Source organism: Podarcis pityusensis, assembly GCF_964106645.2.
Source record: "Podarcis pityusensis genome assembly, chromosome: 2".
NCBI lineage: Eukaryota > Metazoa > Chordata > Lepidosauria > Squamata > Lacertidae > Podarcis > Podarcis pityusensis.
The window spans coordinates 117,722,520-117,750,384 of record NC_138029.1 but is presented as its reverse complement, the minus strand read 5'-3'; the positions used below and the strand labels follow the sequence as shown (position 1 = coordinate 117,750,384).

At 44.7% G+C, this 27,865-nt stretch overlaps 1 protein-coding gene and 1 pseudogene across 2 annotated transcripts; both read left to right on the top strand.

Moving 5' to 3' along the window:
* Positions 1–1,169: 1,169 nt before the first annotated feature.
* On the top strand, positions 1,170–3,269 carry LOC308470102 (butyrophilin subfamily 1 member A1 pseudogene; annotated as a pseudogene). The gene has a single exon. The product of its transcript is annotated as a butyrophilin subfamily 1 member A1 pseudogene (transcript).
* A 1,299-nt stretch (positions 3,270–4,568) lies between these two features.
* Positions 4,569–27,544, top strand: LOC308469807 (zinc finger protein RFP-like). Its single transcript, XM_080992774.1, is given in 8 exon segments — positions 4,569–5,175; positions 8,012–8,107; positions 8,496–8,726; positions 10,548–10,570; positions 15,305–15,423; positions 25,531–25,563; positions 25,965–26,254; positions 26,256–27,544. Coding segments are annotated over 8 exon segments (1,446 nt in total). The 5' UTR covers positions 4,569–4,749; the 3' UTR covers positions 26,484–27,544.
* The last annotated feature ends 321 nt before the right edge of the window (positions 27,545–27,865 follow it).

Sequence of the window (27,865 nt, the reverse complement as noted above, 5' to 3'; positions counted from 1 at the left end):
TGGGAGGAGGAGGAGGAGGATATGTGTGTGATGATACTGGCACTAGCCAATAGGCACCCACCACAGCCAAGTTTCACTAGATAAGCTACAAACTGGCAGATCCAGTTTAGGCACATCTTGTTTCAAGGCATGCGGAAATACAAATGCAAGTGTGCTTTCAGTACAATATCTGAGCTTTAAAACAACAACTGTCAAACCCAGGGAGACTTTGGCAGGCTTCAGGATAGCAAATGTGCACATACTGGTATTATGTTTGTAAGAAAACAACATGGAAGGAAAGTTCAGAAGTTCACAAGGCAAGAAAATCTTCTTGGTTGCTTAATTTTGCTTCTTTCCCAGATTGAAATGTGACCCTTGAGCCAGAATTAGTCCTACTTCCAGCTGAAGCAGAAATAGGTACTGTGGTACCTTGGTTCTTGAATGGCTTAGTTGCTGAACAAATTGGCTCCCGAAAACTACAAACTCGGAAGTAAGTGTTCCAGTTTGCGAACATTTTTTGGAAGCTGGACATCTGACGCGGCTTCTGCTTGAGTGCAGGAAGCTCCTGCAGTCAGTCGGAAGCTGAGCCTTGGTTTTTCAAATGGTTTTGAGAGTCGAATGGACTCCCAGAATGGATTAAGTTCGAGAACCAAAGTACCACTGTAATGGGTTTGCCCTGACACACTCCCCAACTGTAACCTTAGTGAGGGCAGTAAAGATTTTGTGGTTGTTCTCTCCTTACCTGAACTGGGGGGGGGGGGGCTCTCATCCCTCACATCCCTGAAATGACCATTTCTCACAGGGAGTGTCAGATGAGGGCAAATTCCTTCCTCCCCTGCCCCTTCCAATCCCTTTCTCCTTCTCCTTCACTTAGAGCTGAATAAAGGTTTACTGGGTTATTTTACTTCTTGGAAGATGCCTGGATTGACAGCAGGGGCCCAATCCTGATTTAAAAGCCAACTTGGGTTACATACGCTTCAGGTTACATACGCTTCAGGTTACAGACTCTGCTAACCCAGAAATAGTACCTCGGGTTAAGAACTTTGCTTCAGGATGAGAACAGAAATTGTGCTCTGGCGGCACGGCGGCAGCAGGAGGTCCCATTAGCTAAAGTGGTGCTTCAGGTTAAGAACAGTTTCAGGTTAAGAACGGACCTCTGGAACGAATTAAGTACTTAACCTGAGGTACTACTGTATATTTATTCTGACAAGAGTCTGGAAGAAGGGGGGAGGGTCTCAATCCTGCATGTGATGCAAAGAGGTCCCATTTCTTTGAGAGGGGTTTATTAGATCAGGATGCCCATCTCTGACTCTCGGCTGATTCTGCCTCTCTTCTCTTTTCCTTATCTTCCCTCAACAGCAAATGTCACTCTGGATCCAGACACAGCCCATGCCAGGCTCATCCTGTCCGAGGATGGGAAAAGTGTGAGAAGGAGAGACAAAAAGCCACGCCTGCCTAACAATCCTGAGAGGTTCAGCAACGGGCCTTGTGTGTTGGGACGTGAGGGATTCACAGCAGGCAGACATTTCTGGGAAGTCACTGTGGGAAGTGAGGGAGAATGGGTTGTGGGGATCGCTAGGGAGTCTGTGAGGAGAAAGGACAACTTTGCCTTTTGTCCTGAGGGAGGGATCTGGGCTGTGGAGAAGTGGGGAGGGAAGTACTTGGCCTGCACCTCCCCTGTTTCCCATCTTTCCCTGAGTGAGGAGCCCAGGAGGATCCGGGTAACTCTGGACTATGAAGGGGAACGTGTGTCTTTTTTTGACGCTGCCTCAGGAGCTGAACTCTACACATTTTCAGGAGGCTCTTTTTCCGGAGAAACCCTCCTCCCTTTCTTTTATCTGTGGGGAAATAAAACCCACCTCAGGATCTCCTGAAGAAACTAAATCTGCCTCACAGGCCCAGTTGAAGTTGGGGATGATAGGAGTTGAAGTCCAGCATCATCTCAAGAGCCACAGACCTCTCTCCCCTCTCTAACCAAAGTGAGATACCTGAACAAAGAAACGACCTTTCTTTCCCCACTGTATGTATGAATGGAAAACCTAATGAGAACTTATTTAATTGGTCCCCCCCCCAAAAAAAATACTCACATACCAGCAGCATTTTATTTAATGATAACAACAAATTATTGAGCGCTTGCCCTTATCACTGAGGTACTTTTTTCAAATTTCTCACATCACCCCAAAGAAAAAGCCCACATCTTCCTAGTGCATAATTTAGAAATGTGGAAGCCTTGAACCCAAGTAGCAACCCTGAAATGAAAAAGCAGCTACGTTCGGGGGGGGGGGCACCATGGCTTTTGTTGAGATGCCTGCCCTGTTCATGATCTGAGCTCCAGCCTCCAAGGCTTTGCTATCTCTTAAAAAATAAAACAAAATAATCATAGTGTTTTTCTTTCTTCACTAAACACACTGCTTCATGAACCTTTCTAGAAAGGAGAGCATCCCTAGGATGTGATTCCTAGAGTGGGTTTTTTTGTTTTTGGATGCTTACCAAAAGGAATGCAGAAGAGGGAAATCTATTTTCATAGGTTTGACCTTGGAAACTTTAGCTTAGGCACCTAGTGCACTTTACCGCTTAAGACTGCAGCAAGGAAAATCCGTTTTTTGAAACATTCCTTTATGTTAAAAAAGGCCCTGCACATAGAAACCTAGTACAATAGAGAGCAAGCTTGGCCAGAATCATTCTTCCTGATGTGCTAGATTTTTACTTGCATTGAGAGAATCAAAAAGGGCATGCCCTACCTTCAGTTTGCCCAGGACGCGGGTAGCGCTGTGGTCTAAACCACTGAACGTCTTGGGCTTGCCAACTGTAAGTTTGGCAGTTTGAGTCTTTTCACTGAGGGCATCCTTCCCATCTATGATAACTTCAACCTGGACCAATTTTTGAAATCTTTCTTTCTTTTTCAGGATAATCTTTATTGGTTTTTCTGTTACATACTACACATCCACATATTGTATTACATTTTACATTTATACATGTTCCTAGGAGCTGACTTCCCTCCTTCCTTCTTTTGGCTTTTTTATATCGCCTCTAAATTTTTCGCATTGTCTTTATCCATTTTGTATATTGTTCTTCTTCCACATTTGCCCATAAAGTGTCTGTAAACAAATAAATCCTTCTAGATATACAATTATTATTGTTGTCTGTCTATATTCATTTACAACTACTATTAGTTACATTGGTCACATTATACGTTTTACTTCAGCCCACTCCAACAGACCCTTGAGCAGAGTAAGAGACTAGACATCCTGGCCAGGAGGACAGGGGAAGCCCCTTTTACACAGCTCTTCCTTCAGTCTGTGAGCACCTAGAAAGGAATGCTGTGATCACCAATAGTCAGCATGGATTTCTGAAAAATAAGTCATGTCAGACTAACCTGATCTCGTTTTTTGACAGAATTACAAGCCTGGTAGATGAAGGGAACGCAGTGGATATAGCCTACCTTGATTTCAGTAAGGCATTTGACAAGGTGCCCCATGATATTCTTGTAAAGAAGCTGGTAAAATGCGGTCTTGACTATGCTACCACTCAGTGGATTTGTAACTGGCTGACTGACCGAACCCAAAGGGTGCTCATCAATGGTTCCTCTTCATCCTGGAGAAGAGTGACTAGTGGGGTGCCACAGGGTTCTGTCTTGGGTCCGGTCTTATTCAACATCTTTATCAACGACTTGGATGATGGACTCAAGAGCATCCTGATCAAATTTGCAGATGACACCAAACTGGGAGGGGTGGCTAACACCCCAGAGGACAGGATCACACTTCAAAACGACCTTGACAGATTAGAGAACTGGGCCAAAACAAACAAGATGAATTTTAACAGGGAGAAATGTAAAGTATTGCACTTGGGCAAAAAAAATGAGAGGCACAAATACAAGATGGGTGACACCTGGCTTGAGAGCAGTACATGTGAAAAGGATCTAGGAGTCTTGGTTGACCACAAACTTGACATGAGCCAACAGTGTGACGCGGCAGCTAAAAAAGCCAATGCAATTCTGGGCTGCATCAATAGGAGTATAGCATCTAGATCAAGGGAAGTAATAGTGCCACTGTATTCTGCTCTGGTCAGACCTCACCTGGAGTACTGTGTCCAGTTCTGGGCACCACAATTCAAGAAGGACACTGACAAACTGGAACGTGTCCAGAGGAGGGCAACCAAAATGGTCAAAGGCCTGGAAACGATGCCTTATGAGGAACGGCTAAGGGAGCTGGGCATGTTTAGCCTGGAGAAGAGGAGGTTAAGGGGTGATATGATAGCCATGTTCAAATATATAAAAGGATGTCACATAGAGGAGGGAGAAAGGTTGTTTTCTGCTGCTCCAGAGAAGCGGACACGGAGCAATGGATTCAAACTACAAGAAAGAAGATTCCACCTAAACATTAGGAAGAACTTCCTGACAGTAAGAGCTGTTCGACAGTGGAATTTGCTGCCAAGGAGTGTGGTGGAGTCTCCTTCTTTGGAGGTCTTTAAGCAGAGGCTTGACAACCATATGTCAGGAGTGCTCTGATGGTGTTTCCTGCTTGGCAGGGGGTTGGACTCGATGGCCCTTGTGGTCTCTTCCAACTCTATGATTCTATGATTCTAGGGAGGTGCGTTTCCTTTAAACTGGGTGTGTTCCTCCACAATGACAGTATTTTATTTGTTTATCACAGTATTTATAGTACTACCAGCATTAAGAAAAATTCCTGAGTCATTTCTAGGTAGGGAAACACCCAGTGACTGAAAACTAAGAAAGTGAAACTTAGCTCTGTTCTTTGGCCTGAGGGAGCCATGGCTGCTGCTGAGAGACCCGTAAAGGATCTCTGTGATGAATCCACTTGCTCCATCTGCCTGGAGTATTTCAAGGATCCAGTGACCATCCCAGAGTGTGGGCACAACTTCTGCCGAGGCTGCCTGATCCAGTGCTGGGTGGAATCGGAGGGAGAGGCTTCCTGCCCTCAGTGCAGAAGAGCAGTCCAGCAAAATAACCTCATCCCCAACCGGCAACTGGCTAACTTTGTGGAAATAACCAAGAAGTTGAGTCTCCAAAGCGGGGAGGAGGAACAAGGAAAGGGGAGAGTTTGTCAGAAGCACCAGGAGCCCCTGAAGCTTTTTTGTAAGGAGGAAGAAACCCCCATCTGCGTGGTGTGTGACAGGTCCAAGGAGCACAGACATCATGAGGTGATCCCTCTGGAGGAGGCTTCTCAAGAGTACAAGGTAGGAAATCACTCGGGATCTTGATGGGGTAAAGAGCTGTGGGTTTTCTTGGGAGGTTTTCTGTAATTCTTAGGTTCAACTACACGTGACATTAACACACCCTCCAAGTGTCCCTATTTTCTAGGGACAGTCCCGGATTTACAGAAGCCATCCCAGTATCTGATTTGATCCTGAAGTGTCCTTTTTTCCTTATGACATCCCTATTTTCATCAGAAAATGGATTTTCCTGCTTTGTCCTGGATCTTAGGCAAGTGAGAAAGAAAAACGCTCAACAACGTTTGGGGTGTCCTGGTTTTTGAAATACGGCATTCCTACTGGAGGGTATGCAAAAATTTCCTGAGATCTTGTTTAAATAGCCATTGAGAAGCTTGAGGTCTCATGGGAGGTGGGTGGCACAAGTGTAATTTTTTTCTCTGTGTGCCAAAGGGGGCTTCACTTGAAATCCATATGAGGGTGCCAAAATACCAAAGATTACCACAGTCTGTCCCTGATGCCATCCACTATTACAAAAGCTGCCCCAAGTCTTGTGAAGTTTTGTCTGACTGCCCCCACACTTGCAATGAAGACTCCTGAGGCAAAGTGATGGTAGAAAAAGGTTTATATTTCTTAACAAGTCAAAAATTTGCAAACCAAATTTAGAATTTGCAGGCAGGCCTAAAACTACGCACACATTTGTGGTTTAAAATGCAGTGATGTCACTTCAAATCACATTTGCACCTTGGTAGGCTCAGCTGGTGGAACTAGTAACCAGAGTAGGACCTGACTGCCTGGGCGCAGCAGGCTAGAGAGGGAAGAAGTACACTTTTTAATGAGAACCCTTCTCTGTGCTATTATGAATAAAAACAAAATTCTGATTTTGTTTCAGGAGCATCTTTTTAAAAGGCCTTTTACTTTCTTTAAAAAAAAAAACCCACTACACTTGTTTTTCTACACTAGCGCAAATATGCTCTTGTGCAATGTAATAAAGGTAAAGGTAAAGGTACCTCTGCCCGTACGGGCCAGTCTTGACAGACTCTAGGGTTGTGCACCCATCTCACTCAAGAGGCCGGGGGCCAGCGCTGTCCGGAGACACTTCCGGGTCACGTGGCCAGCGTGACAAAGCCGCATCTGGCGAGCCAGCGCAGCACACGGAAACGCCGTTTACTTTCCCGCCAGTAAGCAGTCCCTATTTATCTACTTGCACCCGGGGGTGCTTTCGAACTGCTAGGTTGGCAGGCGCTGGGACCGAGCAACGGGAGCGCACCCCGTCGCGGGGATTCGAACCGCCGACCTTTCGATCGGCAAGCCCTAGGCGCTGAGGCTTTTACCCACAGCGCCACCGGCGTCCCATGTGCAATGTAATAATAACAATTCAAAGTAAAAGTAATAATAATGAAATGAAACTTCTCATAACAGCCTTGCTTTTAAAAATGTCTATCTAGAAACCTGAGGAGAAAACACAGTTTTGGGGAGGGGGGAGCAGCTAAACCTTAAGACTCTTAATTTCAGGGTCGTGGGCTCAAGCCCCATGTTTGGCAAAAGATTCCTGCTTTTCAGGGGATTGGGCTAAATAATGATGATGATAATGATGTTGATGATGATTTACACCCTGCCCATCTGGCTGGGTTTCCCCACACACTCTGGGTGGATTAAAGGTAAAGGTAAAGGACCCCTGACAGTTAAGTCCAGTCGTGAATGACTCTGGGGTTGTGGCGCTCATCTCGCTTTATTGGTGGAGGGAGCCGACGTTGGTCCGCAGACAGTTTTTCCGGGTCATGTGGCCAGCATGACTAAGCTGCTTCTGGCGAACCAGAGCAGCGCACAGAAACGCCATTTACCTTCCCGCCGGAGCGGTACCTATTTATCTACTTGCACTTTGACGTGCTTTCGAACTCCTAGGTTGTGAGAAGCTAGGACCGAGCAATGGGAGCTCACCCTGTCGCAGGGATTCGAACCGCCGACCTTCCGATTGATAAGCCCTAGGCTCAGTAGTTTAGACCACAGCGCCACCTGAGTCCCTATATAAAAGCATAGTAAAACATCAAACTTTAAAAACTTCCCGATACAGGGCTGTCCTCAGATGTCTTTTAAGTTATGTAGTTCTTTATCTCCTTGACATCTGACGGGAGGGTGTTCCATTGGGAGAGTGGAACCAGGAGAAGACCCTCTGAGGAGGACCTCAGTCTGGGCTGAATGATGGGGTTGGAGATGCTCTTTCAGGTGTACTGGGCTGAGGCCATTTAGGGCTTTAAAGGTCAGCAACAACACTGAATTGTGCTTGGAAACGTACTGGGAGCCACTGAAGATCCTTTAGGATCTTACATGGTCTTGGCAGCCACTCCCAGTCATCAGTCTAGCTGGATTAGTTGTAGTTTTCGAGTCACCTTCAAAGGTAGCCCCAAGTAGTGTGCATTGCAGCAGTCTAAGCGGGAGATAACCAGGGTATGCACCACTCTGGCAAGACAGTGCACAGGCAGGTAGGGTCTCAGCTGGCGTACCACATGGAGCTGGTAGACAGCTGCCCTGGACACAGAATTGACCTGTGTCTCCATGGACAGCAGTGAGTCCAAAATGACTCCCAGGCTGTGCACCTGGCCCTTCAGGGGCACTGTTACCCCACACCCACCTGTCCCCCAAAAACAGTACTTCTTAATCCTTGTGGTCTCTTCCAACTACAGTTCTATGATTCTATGAATCTCCCAGAGCAAGTGTCAGAAACTAAAATGTACCAGAGAGATTATCAGTTAAAAAGCTAAGAGCAGAGCCACTGGGCAATAGAATGGAGCATAGTGCTTGACTTCTCTTTATCTCTCTTTATTGGTCTTAGTCACAATCTGAGATTTTGTTTTCTCTTTAGGGAATAATAGGTAACTGCCTGGAAATTCTGAGGAAAGAGAAAGAAACAATTCTGAAATATGACGCAGACCTGGAGAAGGAAAGCCAAGACCTCCTTGTAAGTGTCACTATTGTTAGTAGGAAGGGAACAACTACTTGGCGAATCAAGTAGGGTCTGAGGAGGGATGGGGAAATCTACTTTTGTTTCTCTCAGTTTCATATATTTCTGTCTTAAATTCACTTCTCCACATCTCCACTTCACTTATTATTTTTTTAAGTCCTAATGAAAATCCATCAGTATTTTAGTACCATTTTCTGCTAATATACATATTTTTACATGAGGTTTTGCCCAGTATACACATATTTTGCAAAGCACTATCCCCTAATTCCTTTTTCTAGGCCATTACCTTAATAAATACATTTTCATGCACACTTTAACCTTAGTATCTGCATTTTGTAGGCATTACCTGGCCTCCTCTTTTCTTCTTTCTATCTGCTTCTTGCAGAAATTAACAGAAACTCAGAGGCAGAAGACAGTGGAGGAATTCAGACAACTGCGCCAAATTCTGGAAAAACAAGAAAAATGTCTGCTGAATGAGATAGAACAGATGGAGGAGGAAATTGCAACGAGATGGAATGAGCACCTGGCCACACTCTCCGGAAATCTCTCCTCTCTTGAAAGTATCATCCAGGAAATGGAGGAGAAGAGTCAGCAGCCAGCGAGTGAACTCCTGCAGGTAGGATGGTGGCGGCAGGAACAGCACAAGGCTGGAAAAGGGTGCCTGCATACTTTTATGCGTCTCAAGTAGTAGAGAGGCTGTTTATTGAGCCTCTAGCTAGGTCTGTTCTGTACAGGAGCATCCCAGAGAACAAGGATGGTTTATTCACTGGAGATTCTTGTTCAGTGCTGATTAATTAATTTATTTATTATATAATATATTATTATTTATTGAATTGATATCCTACCCTTCCTCCCCAAGACAGAGGCGTAGGAACATCAGGTGGTACCTGGTGCGGAAAATTTCTTGTCACCCCCCCCTTTGTCACCCCCCCCCCCACTGCTCCACTGAATTGAATTTTCAGCCTTCCCAACATAGGAAAATGGCCAAGTAAACAGCTATTTTCGTGGAGGAGGGTCAAGATATTAACTGATATGCATGAAATTTAATATATAGCTATATAATCCCTAGTGTAGTAAGATAAGACCTTTGGAGCAAGCATTTTAAAAAAAAAGTTTTTTATGAACCGCCCTAGTAGGGCAGTAATTGTTTCTTGATAATTTGTCACCCCCCTTCATGATGGCACCTGGGGTGACCCGCCCCCCGCCCCCTTCCCACGCCCCTGCCCCAAGGGGCCTCTGGCAGCAGATTACAATACAAAATCGAAAACAAAGTAAAAAGCATTTTAAAAACCATTTCAATTAAAAGCATTGAGAACAACTGCAGTTAAAAGCATTCTAAAAGCAATTACAATTTTAAAACTGACTTCCCTCTCATGATGTCGAGGTTGCCAGGAGCAGTGTTCTTCAGCTATCAGATGCCTGGGTAAACAGGCATATTCACATTCCTCCTGTAAGTTTTCATGCTACGGGTTTCCCCCCCATAGAATTGTAGAGTTGGAAGGGATCCCAAGGGTCATCTAGCCAACCCCCTGCAATGCAGAAATCTCAACTAAACCATCCAAACTTCTGCTTAAAAACCTCCAATGAAGGAGAGTCCACCACTGTCAGAGGGAGTCCATTCCACTGTCGAACTGCTCTTACTGTAAGAAAGTTTTTCTTGATGTTTAGTCTGAATCGCCTTTCTTCTAACTTGAAGCTATTGGTTTGAGTTCTGCCCTCCTGAGCAGAGGAAAACAAGCTTGCTCTATCTTCCATGGCATAGCCCTTTAAATATTTGAAGATGGCTACCATATCTCCTCTCAGTCTCCTTGGTTTTGTTTTTTTTTAATGTTTCCAGAATCAAAATGGTAAGCAGTAACTGGCTGAGATTTGAGGTTGCTGTAGGGGTGAGTATTTATGACAATATCCCAGAAAGACTACACCATGTTGGCTTATGTGTCTACTGTACAATGAAAATTATACGGAAAAGGGTGGGATGCCACAATTTTTTGGTGAATAAAATCAGATGAATGTTCAGAAGTTAAAACCCAAAACTAGCAATGGCAAAGAAATTCCATTGGCTTTGCACTTAAAGGTGAAACCACCAAATGGGTAATAAATAGTTACAAAAATTCATACAGTATCGTAAAATGAAAATAACGTAGGGGGAAAAATTAAATTGCAGAAAATTGCTTTGCAAAATGTGTGTTTAATGCAAAACCGCACATAAAAATATGTATATGTACTAAGAGAACTTAACACTAAAGTGCCAATAACTTTTCAGAAGGGACTTTTATCAATTTCAAACTGAGAGATAACAACATTGGCTGATTGAACTATTCCTATCTAAAAAATTGGTGTGTACTGGGCAGACTGACATCCAAGGGCCAGGGTCTGTGGAGGTCTTCCTAGTGTGGCCTGTGGTGTGCAGTGAATTCCTTTCTCTTTTCCCCTCTAGGATGTGAGAAGCACCTTGCAGAGGTGAGTGGATCCTGCTCATTTCCATTAGCATCACTCTGTAAGGTTGGGAAAAAGCCAGAAGGACAGTACATAAAACCTGGCCAGGACGCGAGGAGACAGCACTTGGGGGGTCTGCTTTTTGGGGGCAAACAAGCCAAGCAACGGCTTGTGGTCAGTCACCACGGTGAAGGGCCGCCCGTACAAGAAATCATGGAATTTTTTTACTCCCTTTACGATTGCCAGACCCTCCTTGTCGATTTGCGAGTAGTTCCGCTCGGTTGTGTTGAGTGTCTGGGAAAAGTACGCCACCGGTACCTCTCTTCCATCCGGGAGTTGGTGCCCCAGGACAGCTCCAATGCCATAGGGTGAGGCGTCGCATGCTAGCACCACCGGCAGCCTCTCGTCGAAGTGTGCCAAGACCGAGTTTGAGACAAGCAAGTCCTTGACTGCCTGGAATGCGGCCTCCTGGCGCTGGCCCCACACCCAAGGGGCCCGCTTGTCCAGGAGTCTGTGTAGGGGCTCCGCTACCGCCGCCTTGTGGGGAAGGAAGGAATGGTAAAAGTTCAATAGTCCCAAGAAGGCCTGAAGTTCAGTCTTGCTCTTGGGCGCTGGGGCATCACAAATGGCCCGTACCTTGTCCCCAGTCGGGTGGACCCCTTCTGCGTCCACCATAAATCCCAGAAAGTCCACCTGAGGCACTCCTAGTAGACATTTTTCCCGCTTCACCTTGAGACCCGCCGTCTGGAAACGGTGCAGAACGGTGCGGAGGCGGTCCTCAAACTCCTCTGGTGTGGGGCCGGCAATCAACACATCATCGAAGAAGGGGGTGACGCCAGGAATCCCTTTAAGGAGAGAGTCCATTATATTCTGGAATATGCCTGGTGCCACGCTGACACCGAATTGCAGCCGCTTTACCCTGAACGCTCCTCTGTGCGTCACAATCGTCTGTGCCTCTGCTGTGGCCTCATCTACTGGCAGCTGTTGATATGCTTGGGCCAAGTCCAGCTTGCCAAAAATTTTCGACCCAGCCAGGGTGGCAAGGACATGGCTGACCACTGGCACTGGGTATGCGTGGGCCGTGAGGGCCTTGTTTATGGTACATTTGTAGTCTGCGCAGATGCGGACCGAACCATTAGGCTTGACGGGTGTGACGATTGGGGTTTCCCAGGGAGCATTAGGCACCGGCTCCAGCACTCCTTGCTCTACGAGTCGGTCCAATTCCTCGTCTATACGGGGTTTCAAGGCGAACGGGACCCGGCGGGCCTTGAGCCTGACCGGTCGTACTGCGGGGTCAAGCTGTAGCGCAATGGGGGGGCCCGTATACTGTCCCAATTTCCCATCGAAAACCCCTGGAAATTCCTTGCATATGGCGTCCACGTCCACTTGTAAGCTAGTGTGGTTCACCCCGGTGACAGCTAGCCCCAGTGGTCCAAACCATGCCAATCCCAGTAAGCTAATGTAGGGGCCCTTGACCACAAGCAAGTCCAGTTGCCGCGTCCGCCCTCGGTATTGCACCCTGAAGGTCCCCACCCCCATTGTGGGGACCTTACGTTTCTGGAAGTCCCGGAGGGTGAATGGGGCCGGCCTGAGTTTGGGACCCCCAGTGGGACACAGTTTCCTTAAGGTCCTTGCCGAGATTATGGATAGAGTTGAACCCGTGTCAAGCTCCATGCGGCATGGGGCCCCCTCTATCTGTACCTCTACATAAATTTTCTCTACGTTGGGGTGGGGCAACTGGTATACCTGGAAGTCCGTGAGCTCCGTCGAGTTGCCTTGGTGCGTTGGGCCCCGGGACCTGGGGCTCTTGGATTGGTCATCTGATGCCTGGTGTCGGGTGGGCCGAGCCCGACACACCCGGGCGATGTGTCCCGATTTTCTGCACTGCCTGCACTCTGCGTTGCGGAAACGGCAGGTCCTCCTCTCGTGACTCTCCCCGCAGCTTGCGCAGTTCCCTCCTTCTCGTCGAGGCAGCTGTGGTCTGTGCGCTGCTTGAGTGCGCTGCTGTACTCGGTGCACCTCCTCCCTGTCGGATCCTGAGTCGTCGGTGAGGTCTTCATGGTGGACCCTCGGTTGGGATGGCAGGCTCGGCCGTGCCTCTTGGGTCGACCTCTCGGCAGCTTCTGTTGCCAGGGCCTCCTCCAGAGCGACCTGGAACGTTAGGTCCTTCTTAGCGTAGAGGCGCCGTTGCAGCTTCTCATCCTTCAGGCCACCGACGAGGCGGTCACGAAGCATGTTCTCCAGCTCTGAGAAGTTGCAGAACCGGGCGGCTTGGCGGAGAGAGGTCACAAACCCAGTTATGGTTTCCCCAGGGGCTTGCCGCTTTGCGTAGAAGGCATTTCGACGAGCCACCACTGAGGGCTGCGGCGAAAAGTGCCCCTTCAGCTGTTCCATTATTGTTTTGTATGGAACAGTAGCGACGTCTTCAGGCGCAAGGAGAGCCCGGGCGATTTCAAACGTCTCCTCTCCGCAGACGCTGAAGAATATCGCCCTCTTCTTGGCGTCTTCTTCGTCGGTGACCCCTTTGGCTTCTAGGAGGAAGGTGAAACGGGAGGCGTACGCTTCCCAGTCTCCAGATGCTGGGTTGAATGGCGAGAAGCTGCTGTTGGCTGCCATTCTGAGTTCCTTGTGCCCCGGAGCTGAAGCCTGGATACACGGTGCGAGGCAGCGGTGCGGCAGTTGGCGGTGCTGCGGTGCTGTGTGTGGCAGTCAGCTCAGCGGGATCCCATCCTCGTCGCCAGTGAAATATACTCAGAGTCGCAAAGTGATTTCATGCTCTTTATTCAGCTCATAGTGGTGAGGAGGAATGAATAAATGTCCCCTCACAGTATCTGCTTTATATACATTATTTACACAATGGGCTGCACATGATTGGCTAATTCTGGAATTCTACTGTAAGCCAATCAGGTTGTGGATTCACTTCTATCTGGAGCAGGATTGGGTGGTTCCTGCCAACCAATCATACTGCTGCATTGTTCTAGGACCAATCAGACTGCTGCATTCTGAATCCTATTGTTCTAGGACCAATCAGACTGCTGCCTTTTGGATCCTATTGTTCTAGGACCAATCAGACTGCTACAGTTTGGATCCTATTCAACTCAGTACATAACACTCCTGATGGAGAGACCGTTGGACACACTCCATCATTTCACTGGCACAGATAGGGGCCTCTCTTTTGAACTTGTAGCACCCCTATTCTCAACCCAAGGATCAGGCCCAAAACACTCCCTCCCCTCATCACACATGGCTGGAGGTTCTTCTCTGCCTGCCTGAAGTTCTGTTCATTGACTCTGGAAACATTTCAAACAAATGATTAAAAAGCCATAATAAAGGCAAGGCTGGATTTTCTACTGAGTGATGGAACAGAGAGGGCAGGCATGGCCCTACCAATGGGCAGAGTGTGTCTGTCGCCTCAGGCAGCAAGTGCTGCAGTGGGTGGTTCCCATTTTCCTGAGACAGCACCTCAGCAGCAGGAGGGCTTAACTCTTATTGGCCTGGGCTACCTGTTCATCTCACATAGTCACCTTCTCGTCATCTACAATGCGTCACAGCCAAGGACTGGGAAAGGGCCCTGACTGAGGGAGCAGGCAGAGAAGCAGGCACCTCAGGCCCACACCCTTGACTACACCAGGCATGGTGAGGGCCCATGCACTGCTCTTCTCCCATGACAGACCCGGACTACCACCGTCTCAGCATGGCAGCATCTGCTTGAGATGGCAGGAAGCCTTTTCTCATGAGGGCTTTTACACCTGCTATACTATATTTTGCTGAAGACTATTGTGGAGGAGATAGAACAAGGCTTGGAGACACACCAGGGGTCTATGTGGGTGAGGGTCCTGGAGGATCAGTTTCTTCTCTGTTGTCCCTTGCACTGTAAAAGATCTGCCTCTTTCTCTGAGAGCATGTGGTTCTACAGCAGAGGTTATCTAAATTGTCCAAGCAGGATACCAGCAGATATTATGACCTTACTCAAGTGTTGCTAAGGGAAAGTTGCAATAATTCCACGCAACCAGTGCCTTAGTTGATCCCATCAAGAACTGCCAGTCAGCAGCAAATGCTAATGTACCACTCAGGTTCAGATTAGAAGTTACAGCAGCAACCATCTTGTTTTTCTCTACACCTTCTCTGGAGACATCTAGAGAAGGGAAATGTGTGTTGTGCTATCATTGCACTCAGGATAATTCGTGGCCCTCACCTGTGGAAGGCAATGAAGTGAAGTTGGAGGAGAGAAACTCTTGAGCGTTACGATAGTACATTGTTATGTACTGAAGTTTTCACCCTGGGCCAGCAGGGGGATACTGTAGATAGTTTTCACACATGTCCACATATGCAAATAAGAGATTAAAAGTGATGTTCAGTGATTGGATAGTTACAGAAAATGGTTACTGTTGAGTTGTAGTGGAGCTCTATATAAGCAGGCTGGCCGAACCCTTCAGTTCAGTTCTGTTCTGGCCTGTGAATAAACAAGAGTTGTCTGAAGAATCGCTGTGTCATCTGATATGTTCACCCACAACTTAACATACATAATGTTTCTTATTTGAATAGAAATAAGTGGGGAGACTCAGGGATCTGCAGTTGCCTTTCTGGTCCTCGGGTGTCTGGCTGTGAAGTCTATACTGAGGGGAAATCTCTGCCTCTGTGCCTGCCTGTCTCTCTAGAGTCTAGACTTCTACCATTTTCTCTCTCTTACTTTTAAAATTTTGCTTTACTGTACTAGAAATTATGGATTTGGGAGGTTAACATTCTTTTCCCCATCAGGTATGAGAGAAGAGAGAGACTGGCGAATGCACTTTCCTTCCCTCTAAAGCTAAAATGGAAGACCTGCAGATTCTGTGATACAAATCTCCTTCTGGAGGACATCATGAAGGAATTCAAAGGTAATGAAGAATGGCGGCAAGGATTTTGTGCTGGGCATTATATTAGTCCAACACAGAGCATGCCAGGCTCTTAGGCATTGTATTTTGCTTTTGCTGTGGACATGGGTTGGCATGATCATAACTTCTCTCTTGGTGCTCCAGCCATCATTGTATTTTCTCCAAAATGCCTCATATGCATTGGCACCCTGGGGCATGAGAAATTGTGTCTGCCACTTGTAAAGAAAGCCTTGTTGTTTAGTCGTGTCCGACTCTTTGTGACCCCATGGACCAGAGCATGCCAGGCACTTCTGTCTTCCACTGCCTCCCGCAGTTTGGTCAAACTCATGCTGGAAGCTTCAAAGACACTATCCAACCATCTCGTCCTCTGTTGTCCCCTTCTTCTTGTGCCCTCAATCTTTCCCAACATCAGAGTCTTTTCCAGGGAGTCTTCTCTTCTCATGAGGTTTTGTAGCCTCAGCTTCAGGATCTGTCCTTCCAGTGAGCACTCAGGGCTGATTTCCTTAAGAATGGATACGTTTGATCTTCTTGCAGTCCATGGGACTCTCAAGAGTCTCCTCCAGCACCATAATTCAAAAGCATCAATTCTTCGGCGATCAGCCTTCTTTATGGTCCAGCTCTCACTTCCATACATCACTGCTGGGAAAACCATAGCTTTTACTATACGGACCTTTGTTGGCAAGGTGATGTCTCTACTTTTTAAGATGCTGTCTAGGTTTGTCATTGCTTTCCTCCCAAGAAGCAGGCGTCTCTTAATTTCATGGCTGCTGTCACCATGTGCAGTGATCATGGAGCCCAAGAAAGTAAAATCTCTCACTGCCTCCATTTCTTCCCCTTCTATTTGCCAGGAGGTGATGGGACCAGTGGCCATGATCTTCGTTTTTTTGATGTTGAGCTTCAGACCATATTTTGCGCTCTCCTCTTTCACCCTCAATAAAAGGTTCTTTAATTCCTCCTCACTTTCTGCCATCAAGGTTGTGCCATCTGCATATCTGAGGTTGTTGATATTTCTTCCAGCAATCTTAATTCCGGCTAGGGATTCATCCAGCCCAGCCTTTCGCATGATGAATTCTGCATATAAGTTAAATAAGCAGGGAGACAAAATACAGCCTTGTCATACTCCTTTCCCAATTTTGAACCAATCAGTTGTTCCATATCCAGTTCTAACTGTAGCCTCTTGTCCCACATAGAAATTTCTCAGGACACAGATGAGGTGATCAGGCACTCCCATTTCTTTAAGAACTTGCCATAGTTTGCTGTGGTCGACACAGTCAAAGGCTTTTGCATAGTCAATGAAGCAGAAGTACATGTCTTTCTGGAACTCTCTAGCTTTCTCCATAATCCAGCGCATGTTTGCAATTTGGTCTCTGGTTCCTCTGCCTCTTCTAAATCCAGCTTGCACTTCTGGGAGTTCTCGGTCCACATACTGCTTTAGCCTTCCTTGTAGAATTTTAAGCATAACCTTGCTAGCATGTGAAATGAGTGCAATTGTGCGGTAGTTGGAGCATTCTTTAGCACTACCCTTCTTTGGGATTGGGATGTAGACTGATCTTCTCCAATCCTCTGGCCACTGCTGAGTTTTCCAAACTTGCTGGCATATTGAGTGTAGCAAATTAACAGCATCATCTTTTAAAATTTTAAATAGTTCAGTTGGAATACCATCACTTCCACTGGCCTTGCTATTTGCAGTGCTTTCTAAGGCCATTTGACTTCACTCTCCAGGATGTCTGGCTCAAGGTCAGCAACCACACTACCTGGGGTGTACGAGACATCCATATCTTTCTGGTATAATTCCTCCGTGTATTCTTGCCACCTCTTCTTGATATCTTCTGCTTCTGTTAGGTCCTTACCACTTTTGTTCTTTATTATGGTAATCTTTGAACGAAATGTTCCTTTCATATCTCCAATTTTCTTGAACAGATCTCTAGTTCTTCCCATTCTGTTGTTTTCCTCTATTTCTTTGCATTGCTCATTTAAGAAGGCCTTCTTGTCTCTCCTTGCTATTCTTTGGAAATCTGCATTCAATTTCCTGTATCTTTCTCCATCTCTCTCGCATTTTGCTTGCCTTCTCTCCCCCGCTATTTGTAAGGCCTCATTGGGCAGCCACTTTGCTTTCTTGCATTTCCTTTTCATTGGGATGGTTTTCATTGCTGCCTCCTGTATAATGTTATGAGCCTCCATCCATAGTTCTTCAGGCACTCTGTCCAGCAAATCTAAATCCTTAAACCTGTTCCTCACTTCCACTGTGTATTCATAAGGGATTTGATTTAGATTGTATCTTACCGGCCCAGTGGTTTTTCCTACTTTCTTCAGTTTAAGCTTGAATTTTGCTATAAGAAGCTGATGATCTGAGCCACAGTCAGCTCCAGGTCTTGTTTTTGCTGACTGTATAGAGCTTCTCCATCTTTGGCTGCAGAGAATATAATCAATCTGATTTTGATGCTGCCCATCTGGTGATGTCCACGTGTAGAGTCGTCTCTTGCGTTGTTGGAAAAGCGTGTTTGTGATGACCAGCTTGTTCTCTTGACAGAACTCTATTAGCCTTTGCCCTGCTTCATTTTGCTCTCCAAGGCCAAACTTGCCAGTTGTTCCTTTTATCTCTTGATTCCCTACTTTAGCATTCCAATCCCCTATAATGAGAAGAACATCCTTCTTTGGTGTCACTTCTATAAGGTGTTGTAAGTCTTCATAGAAGTGGTCAATTTCAGTTTCTTCAGCACCAGTAGTTGGTGCATAAACTTGGATTACTGTTATGTTAAAAGGTCTGCCTTGGATTCGTATCGAGATCATTCTATCATTTTTGAGATTGCATCCCAGTACAGCTTTCGCCACTCTTTTGTTGACTATGAGGGCCACTCCATTTCTTTTGCGGGTTTCTTGCCCACAGTAGTAGATATGATGGTCATCTGAACTGAATTCGCCCATTCCCGTCCATTTTAGTTCACTGATGCCCAGGATGTCAATATTTATTCTTGCCATCTCATTTTTGACCGCATCCAACTTACCCACGTTCATGGTTCTTACATTCCAGGTTCCTATGCAATATTTTTCTTTACAGCATTGGATTTTCCTTTCGCTTCCTTTCGCTTCCAGGCATATCCGCAACTGAGCGTCCTTTCGGCTTTAGCCCAGCCGCTTCATCAGCTCTGGATCTACTTGTACTTGTCCTCCACTCTTCCCCAGTAGCATGTTGGACGCCTTCCGACCTGAGGGGCTCATCTTCCAGCGTCATAACTTTTATATGCCTGTTGTCTTTGTCCATGGAGTTTTCTTGGCAGGGATACTGGAGTGGCTGGCCGGTTCCCCCTCCAGGTGGATCACATTTGGTCAAAACTCTCCACTATGACCTGTTCATCTTGGGTGCCCTGCTCAGCATAGTTCATAGCTTCTCTGAGTTCTTCAAGCCCCTTCGCCACGGCAAGGCAGTGATCCATGAAGGGGAAAGAAAGCCTACACCAGACTGTACAGTAAAGTCAGGGTTTTTTTCCCTATGTGCATCTGTTTACAATTACCTTTGCATGAGATGACTGCCTTCCTCAGCAAGCTTAGTTTCTGATTATGTTTAACCATTCTGACTTTAATTATTTCCCACACCATTTTACTTGGGGCAGATGTTAATGCTGGGTCCATCTCCCCCCTGCATCCTGTTCCATGATTGCTATTCCTTTGGCTACCCTCTGTGCCTCCATTATGGACCCCAGTTTCAGGCAGAACATTCATTTTTTTTTTAATAATATATTTTTTTTATTGCTTTTTTTTCCAAGGTCAGGATACATCGTCAATTACACAACAAAAGCGATTTTACAAAGAAAAAGAAAAAATTAAATAAAAGAAAATTCACTTTTCCAAATCTTTTTTCATAGTCAACTGGACTTCCCCACATCTTCCATCCCTGCATTCTTTACAATAAAAGAAAATTATACAGCAAATTAATACCTTGTTTCATGTGTTTTTGTACTTTCATCCAATTATATACTCTAAATTTAAACTTTTCACAGTCATAACTTAATTTCAATCATTTTCAAATCTCAATACCGAAGCATGTTTTTCCCAAAACTTAGCAAATTCTCAACTTTCATATAACTTATAATGTTTTTGTAGATAGTCCTTAAATTTTTTCCAATCCTCTTCCACTGCCTCTTCTCCCAGGTCTCGGATTCTGCCAGTCATTTCAGCTAATTCCATATAGTCCATCAGTTGCGTATGCCACTCTTCCAGCGTGGGTAGCTCCTGTGCCTTCCAATATTTGGCTATAAGAATTCTTGCTGCTGTAGTTGCATATAAAAAGAAAGTTCTGTCTTTCTTTGACACTCTCTGGCCTACAATGCCCAGGAGGAAGGCCTCTGGTTTCTTATGAAAGGTATACCTAAATACCTTTTTCAACTCGTTATAAATCATTTCCCAAAAGGCCTTCACCCTCGGGCATGTCCACCAGAGGTGAAAGAATGTTCCTTCAGCCTCCTTACATTTCCAACATTTATTGTCTGACAAATGGTATATCTTTGCGAGTTTGACTGGGGTCATGTACCACCTGTACATCATTTTCATAATGTTTTCTTTTAAGGCACTACATGCCGTAAATTTCATACCGGTGGTCCATAACCTTTCCCAGTCTTCAAACATAATGTTGTACCCAATATCTTGTGCCCATTTTATCATGGCTGATTTAACCATCTCATCTTGAGTATTCCATTTTAGCAACAAGTTATACATTCTTGAAAGCACTTTCGTCTTAGGTTCAAGTAGTTCCAACTCTAATTTTGATTTTTCCACCTGGAAACCAATTTTTTTGTCCTTTTTAAAGATCTCTAAAATTTGGGCATAATGAAACCAGTCTCGCACCTTTCCTTTCAATTTTTCAAAACTCTGCAACCTCCAAGTGTCACCCTCTCTTTCTATTATTTCACAGTATTTTGCCCAGCCACCCCCCATATTAAGTATTTTTGTGGCCTTAGCCTCCATCGGTGATAACCACCTCGGAGTCTTGTTTTCAAGTAAGTCCTTGTATTTAGTCCAGACGATAAACAAAAGATTTCCTGACAATATGGTTTTTAAACAACTTATGAAACTTTACCTTGTCGTACCACAAATATGCATGCCACCCAAAAGCATTGTCAAACCCTTCCAGATCTAGGACATCAGTGTTTTCTAACAAAAACCAATCTTTCATCCAGCAGAAGGATGCAGCTTCATAATACAACCTTAAGTCCGGCAGGGCAAATCCCCCTCTTTCCTTTGCATCTGTTAGTATTTTAAATTTTATTCGGGGCTTTTTGCCCTGCCAGACAAACTTCATAATGTCCCTCTGCCACTTTCCAAAACACTCCACTCTGTCCACGATCTGTAGGGCCTGAAACAGAAACAACATTCTTGGCAATACATTCATCTTAACTGCAGCAATTCTTCCCAGCAAGGAAAGTTTCAATCTTGACCAAATTTCTAAATCCTTTTTGATTTCAGACCAGCATTTTTCATAATTGTCTTTAAATAGATTCAAATTTTTCCCGGTCAAGTTGACCCCCAGGTATTTCACTTTTTTAACCACATTTAATTCTGTTTCCTTTTGGAACCCATCTATTTCTGAAGGTGTCAAATTTTTTGCCAAGACCTTAGTTTTTTGTTTGTTTAACCTAAATCCCGCCACCCGACCAAACTCAGAAATTAGTTCTAAAGCTCTTTTTGTGCTGGGTTCTGGCTCCTGTAATGTCAAAACCAAATCATCTGCAAAAGCCTTCAGTTTATATTGTTTTCCTCCGACCTGTATTCCTTCCACCCGCTGGTCCTTCCTAATCAAGTTAAGCAACACCTCCAGGACAGAAATAAATAGCAAGGGTGATAAGGGGCACCCCTGTCGTGTTCCTTTTTCAATTTTGAACTCCTCTGTCACCACATTGTTTACTATCAATTTAGCTTTTTGCTCTGAATAAATTGCTTCAATACCATTTTGAAACGCCCTTCCCACTCCCATCCCTTCCAAATTTTTCTTCATAAATTTCCAAGATATATTATCAAAGGCCTTCTCCGCGTCTATAAAAATCAAAGCTGCTTTTGTGTTCAAATTTGTCTGCAATAACTCCAAAACATCAACAATATTCCTGGTGTTGTCAGACAGATGCCTGCCAGGGAGAAAGCCTGCTTGGTCTTTATGAATTACTTCGTTTAAAACTTTTTTCAGTCTATTTGCCAAGATATCAGCAAAAATTTTATAATCCACGTTTAGGAGTGAGATGGGACGGTAGTTCTTAAGTTGAGTCTTTTCAGATTCCAATTTTGGTATCAAAGTGATGAATGCCTCTTTCCACGATTCTGGTGCCCCCTTCCCTTCCATAATTTGGTTACATACCTCCATTAGTGGTTGAGCCAAATATTCCTTCAATGTCTTATAATATTTGGAGGTAAGTCCATCTGGGCCTGGGGATTTGCCTAATTGCATGTTCTGAATGGCACTTTCAATTTCCTGTTGTGATATTTTGTAATTCAGGGCTGTTTGTTTATCTTGTGTTAGTTTTTGCAGGCCATGACTTTTTAAGAATTTATTTATCTCAGTCTCCACTTGGGATCCTTGAGTAAACAATTTTTTAAAGTATCTCTGGAAGCACTTTCTAATTTCTTCTGGTTTCTGAATACATTCTCCTTCAACCTCTAGATTGGTAACAAAGTTCAATTTTTGTCTCTTTTTCAGCTGCCATGCCAGCAGCTTCCCACATTTATTTGCCGATTCGAATGATCTTTGTTTCATCTGTTTAATTTTCCATTCAACTTCTTGATTTATCAGTTTCGCATATTGTGCTTGATGGAATTTTATTTCTCTTAAAACCTCTTTTGATTTTGGATTAAGTCTCAACTTTTTCTCTCCGTCTCTTATCTTCTCCAAAATCTTGTCCTTTTTACCATTCCAGAGTTTTTTCTTAATAGTATTCTGTTGTATCAGGAACCCTCTCATAACAGCTTTACTCGCGTCCCAGATTGTTTTCTTTTCCACCGAAGTGTTCAAATTTATTTCAAAGTAATCTTTCATCGTTTTTTGGGCCTTCTTCACAATCTCCTGATCTCTAAACAAGGAGTCATTCATTCTCCATCTGAAGGATCCAGCTGGTGTAAGTCTCAAGTCTATTTTCAAAGCGTTATGGTCGGAGCAAGTTTTGGGGCAGATCTCTATTTTTTTAGTCTTAGGTGCCAGTCCTCTAGATATCCAGATTTGGTCGATTCTTGTCCAGGATAGGTGGGCCTCAGAAAAGAATGTTCCCTCTTTACCTAGAGGGTTCTTTATCCTCCAAATATCAATCAAGTCCATATTGTCTGTAAGTTCAAAAAAAGTCTTTGGTAGTCTGCCATCTTTAGTCAAGTTTTGATTTTGTGACTTATCCATGTGCGTGGAGACAACCCCATTCATATCTCCCATCAGAATGATGTTAGTATAGTCAATATAGTCCAGCATTATCCCATGCAGCTTCTTGTAAAATTCCGATTTCCCCTCGTTTGGTGCATAAATTCCTACTATCAGAAATTTTTCTCCTTGTGATTGTATTTCAATCGCCAAAATTCTTCCTTGTTCGTCTTTAAACACAAATTTTGGTGCTAGGCTCTCCTTTGCATATATCACTACTCCTCTTTTTTTAACTTTATCTAATGATGTAAATTCTTGGCCTAGTCTCTTGTTGGTTAGTACTCTTCTGTGGAGCCTAGTCACATGAGTTTCTTGAAGGCAAATGACGTCTAATTGTTCTTTCCTCAATATATGAAAAATTCTTTTCCTTTTCTCGGGGGAATTTGCGCCATTAATATTCCAACTAAAAAGCTGCAAAGACATCCTGGATCAATTTGTCAACCGATGGGGTTGTCTCCCTTGTCGTCTGTGTCCTTTAGAGGTGGATCTGGTTTTGCACCAGGCATGGGGGGTGGCCAAGTACCTGCTGTTCCTTTCCGAAGGTCCTCCCCGTAATCGTTTAGGAACTTTTCTTGCTCCTCTGCTGTTCTAATTTTTACCTTCTTCCCTTTCACACTAAAAGATAGTCCTTGAGGAAATTCCCACCTGTAGGGGATTGAGTTGTTTCTCAGCAAGCTTGCCAGATCTTTATATGTAGTTCTTAAATCCAACAACTGTTTTGGTATATCTCTAAAGATTTCTGCTGTCTTTCCCTGTATCACCAATGAATTCTTAAAGTGTAGGCCGAGTATGTTATCTTTTTCTTGCTTAGATCTCAAGATGATCAAGCAGTCTCTTGGTTTGTCCTTCTTGGCCACTCTTCCCAGTCTAAAAGCGGTGACAATTTTGAAGTCCTTCTCTTCTGCCAAGCCCCAGAACTTGGATATTTCTGCTGTCAAATAGCCAATCAGGTCTTCTTTTTCTAATTCTGGGATATTTCTAAGCCTGAGATTGCTTTCCCTGTTTTTCAGTTCTGCCATGGACAGGTACGCTTGCTGTTCAGTAACCTGTCTACTCAGTGGTCTTACTTCCCCTCTAAGTTCCTCTATCCTTTTTTTATTTAGGTCTGCTTTTGTACTTGCTTCCTCGGCTAATTTTCGATTTTCTGTTATACTCTTTTCAAAATTTCCTATTGCCTGTGTATTTTGGGCGACTTGGTCTGTCAGTCTATTAATTGTAGCTGTCACCTGGTCGAATTTGGTCGCTTGTTCATCCGCTTTCTTGTTTAATGCCGCCAGCTGGTCCAATATTTCTTTAGAAACAGGGTCTAGCCCTCCTGCAGCCATATCCCCAAAAGCTGGCTGTTTAGATTGACCTTCTTGCAGACCTGTCACAATTGGAACAGATGATCTACGTGGCTGCACAGGCAGAGTTGATTGCAACAGTTCAGTTTGTTTTGCTTTCTTGGCAGCCCTTGTTTTTGCTGCGCCACTCATTCCACAGCTGTCCAAGTTTCAAGGTCAAATTGTAAATCCCATGGGAAAAGCAATCCAAAAAGTAAACATCCGGGCGCAAAAAATTCCAAGACAACCAGCAGTTCTCAGAGACAAATAGTTCCACAATCCAGCAGGGGGAGCTCCCCAGAAATTAGGGAGAAGGATAGAAATTTTCCACCATTAAGTTCCCAAATGAAAAGTTAAGTAAAATCCAAAACAGGGGGGAGAACCCTCTGGATTCACTTTAAACTGCAGAGAATAAAGGTTCTTTACAAAGGTGCACACAACAGTTCCTTTCTTATAACTTACAAAGTAGCCCAATGTAACTTTATACCTCTATACACAGTTACCGCAGTCTGATGTTACTTTGTATCCAGACAGCCCGAGAGCTGAGTTCGTAACTTTGTAATCCACAAAAGGTAGAGAGAAAAATCACAGTCTCTGTCCACTTATAATATGATTTTAACTTTTTTTTTTAGCTTTTAGTCAATCAAGTCCGAATTTGCAGGGTATATTCCAACTTCTTTTAGGCTCCTTTCAGCGCTTCCGTTTTAGTAAGACTTTGCTTAATACTTTAAACAGAGCCAGAAGACTGACTTCCTTTTTAGCGTCTCCCGCTTTCAGCCGAAATTCACAAATTTAAGTTCAAATAGAGTCTCAGATTTCTTACTCACGAGTAAGTTGTTTCAAATCAAATGTTGAAAGAAGAAAGGTCAGCGCTCATCGGCAGCAGCCGCGCGGCTTCACTTCCGCGGAAAGAGCGATGGATTCACAGCACCGCTACCCCCTCCACGTTCCGGGGCCCCTTACGGGGTCCCTTCTTCGTTTCCGAGGTCGCTCCTGGTGCCCGCCGAATCCTACGGCCACGGGCTCACTCTACCCGTGGTTTTTCTGAATGGGTCGTCGCTATGCCGCAGCGTACGACCCTTTTCCGCGGAGCCCCTCTTCAGCAGCTGAAGAGGACCGCCATTGCCGTTTCGCGCCGCCTCCGGAAGTTTCAGGCAGAACATTCAGATTCAATGTTGAATATTTTTATTCTGCTATTTTTAAGTCCCATTTACCAATGTGGAGTTTTAGTTTTCTTTAATCGGTTCATCTTACATTTTTAATAATTTGTTACACAATCTCATCTTTTACCTGAAATAAGGATACAACAGATGCCATGTTAATAAATGATATTATTCTAACAATGTTTATTTGAGGTACAGCAATCTTGTGCTTAAACATTTTATCTTTTATCTTCCTCAGATGCGATGTTCTTCAAACTACAGTTTCAGAAAGGTAAATTTTTGATGGAGACCCATATTCACAGGAGGGCTGGAGAATAGTTTTCAAACTGCTCTGGGGATGGGAGGAGGAGGATATGAGTGTGATGGTATTGGCACTAGCCAATAGGCACCCACCACAGCCAGGTTTCACTAAATAAGCTATAAACTGGCAGATCCAGTTTAGGCACAGCTTGTGAATATACAAATGCAGGTGTGTATAAAAAGGAGAAAATAACTGATTTAAAAACCAACAAGGAAGGTATTCACTGCAGGGAAAGTCTGGAAGAATGAGAGCAGTGTTCCAAAGCTAAATGCAAGACAAGGAATCCCATTTATTTGAGAGGGAATCTGGTGGTTCTGGGTATTTCTTGGATTAGGATGTCCATCGCTGATTCTACATCTTTCCCCCAACAGCAAATGTCACTCTGGATCCAGACACAGCCCATCCCAGCCTCATCCTGTCCAAGGATCAGAAAAATGTGAGATTGGGAGGCAAAAAGCAAAAGCTTCCTGACAATCCTGAGAGATTCAACACCTTTCAATCTGTGTTGGGACATGAGGGATTCACAGAAGGCAAACATTTCTGGGAAGTCACTGTGGAGAGTGGTGGGTGGTGGGATGTCGGGGTCGCCAGGAAGTCTGTGAGGCGAAAGGGTTGCTTCTCCTTAAGCCCTGAGGGAGGGATCTGGGCAGTGGAGAATTGGGGGGGGCGATTACTGGGCCCGTACCTCCCCTGATTCCTCTCCTCTGTCCCTGAGTGAGAAGCCCAGGAGGATCATAGTGACTCTGGACTATGAAGGGAGGGAGGTGTCTTTTTATGATGCCGACTCAGGAGCCAAACTCTACACGTTCTCAGGAGCCTTGTTCTATGGAGAGACCCTCCTCCCTCTCTTTTGTCTGTTGGATAATAAAACCCACCTCAGGATCTCCTGAGGAGACTAAATCTGCCTCACAGGCCCAGTTGGAGTTTGTCTCCAGACTGGACTGACTGATATAAAAATAAGCATTTACCTCTCAAGAGTAGTTTTGGCAGCAGAAATAACAAAACTGACAAAAACCTCCATTTCCCAGGATCCCCTCTGCAGCTGAAAGAGACAGAAACACTTTCAACAGTCTCAATAAATAATCTTTTCCTCAAAAGGATAGCTTCCATCACCGTCAATCCTGGTTTAATTTTCTACCCTCTTTATCCCCACGAGAAATCCAGCAGCTGTTAAAATACAAACATTAATAGATGGCTAGAAATTAACCCCTTTACCCACATCTGGATGGAAAGCACCTTGTTGTGTAGACCTCAGGAGGAAGAAAACGTTAATAATGTGTGTGAGGCAATAACTTCCAGCCCCATCTGCAAATGCAGCCTCTCCATCTCCACACTTTATCAGAGATGAATCTCACTGAATTCAGTGGGGCTTTTGGACAATTCAATATGTTTAGGGTTGCTGCATTAATCTTTTCTATATAAATGTTGGGACAGCCAATGAAATGTCCTTTGGACGATGTCGAACTATAACTCCCATCCAACAAGGCCAACAAGTCAGAGATGATGGGAGTTGTAGTCCAGCAACTTTTGAAAGGCACCCGCTTGGCTCTGCCTGCCCTATATAATTCCCATTCAGATTTCCCTCTGATCCCAAACCCCATCCTGTTTATAGGATGCTCCCCAAAAGAGGGTCCTTTCACTACCAGGTGGATGTTACTTTTCTCACAGGCTTTTAATAGCTATCATTTAATGCAGTTTAATTCTTATAACTATTTTGTTTCTACTCTTGCTTGTTTTTAGTGCTGCATTTATTGGTCATGATATTACGCTGCCTTTTAGGGTTCAGTGCCGGGGTTACACTAATTTTTTTGTGCCGATACAGATTTCCTGCTGATTTGCTTTTAATGAATTGCATTTGTATTTTAATTTGTGAACTGATCAGAGTATGTGGCTAATTGGGAGGCATAGAAATGCCAAAAAATAAAGTAAAATAAAAGCTCTATAACTCCTTCTCAGGCTGTCAAGGGCCCCCTTCTGGACTGCTGCTGTTTTGCCATCAACGCAATAATACCTCATTAAAAAAGGTAAAGGACCCTTGACAGTTAAGTCCAGGCACGAACGACTCTGGGGTTGGGGCGCTCATCATGTTTTACTGGCCGAGGGAGCCGACGTTTGTCCGCAGATAGTTTTTCCGGGTCATGTGGCCAGCATGACTAAGCCGCTTCTGGCGAAACCAGAGCAGCGCACAGAAATGCCATTTACCTTCCTGCCGGAGCGGTACCTATTTATCTACTTGCACTTTGACGTGCTTTCAAACTGCTAGGTTGGCAGG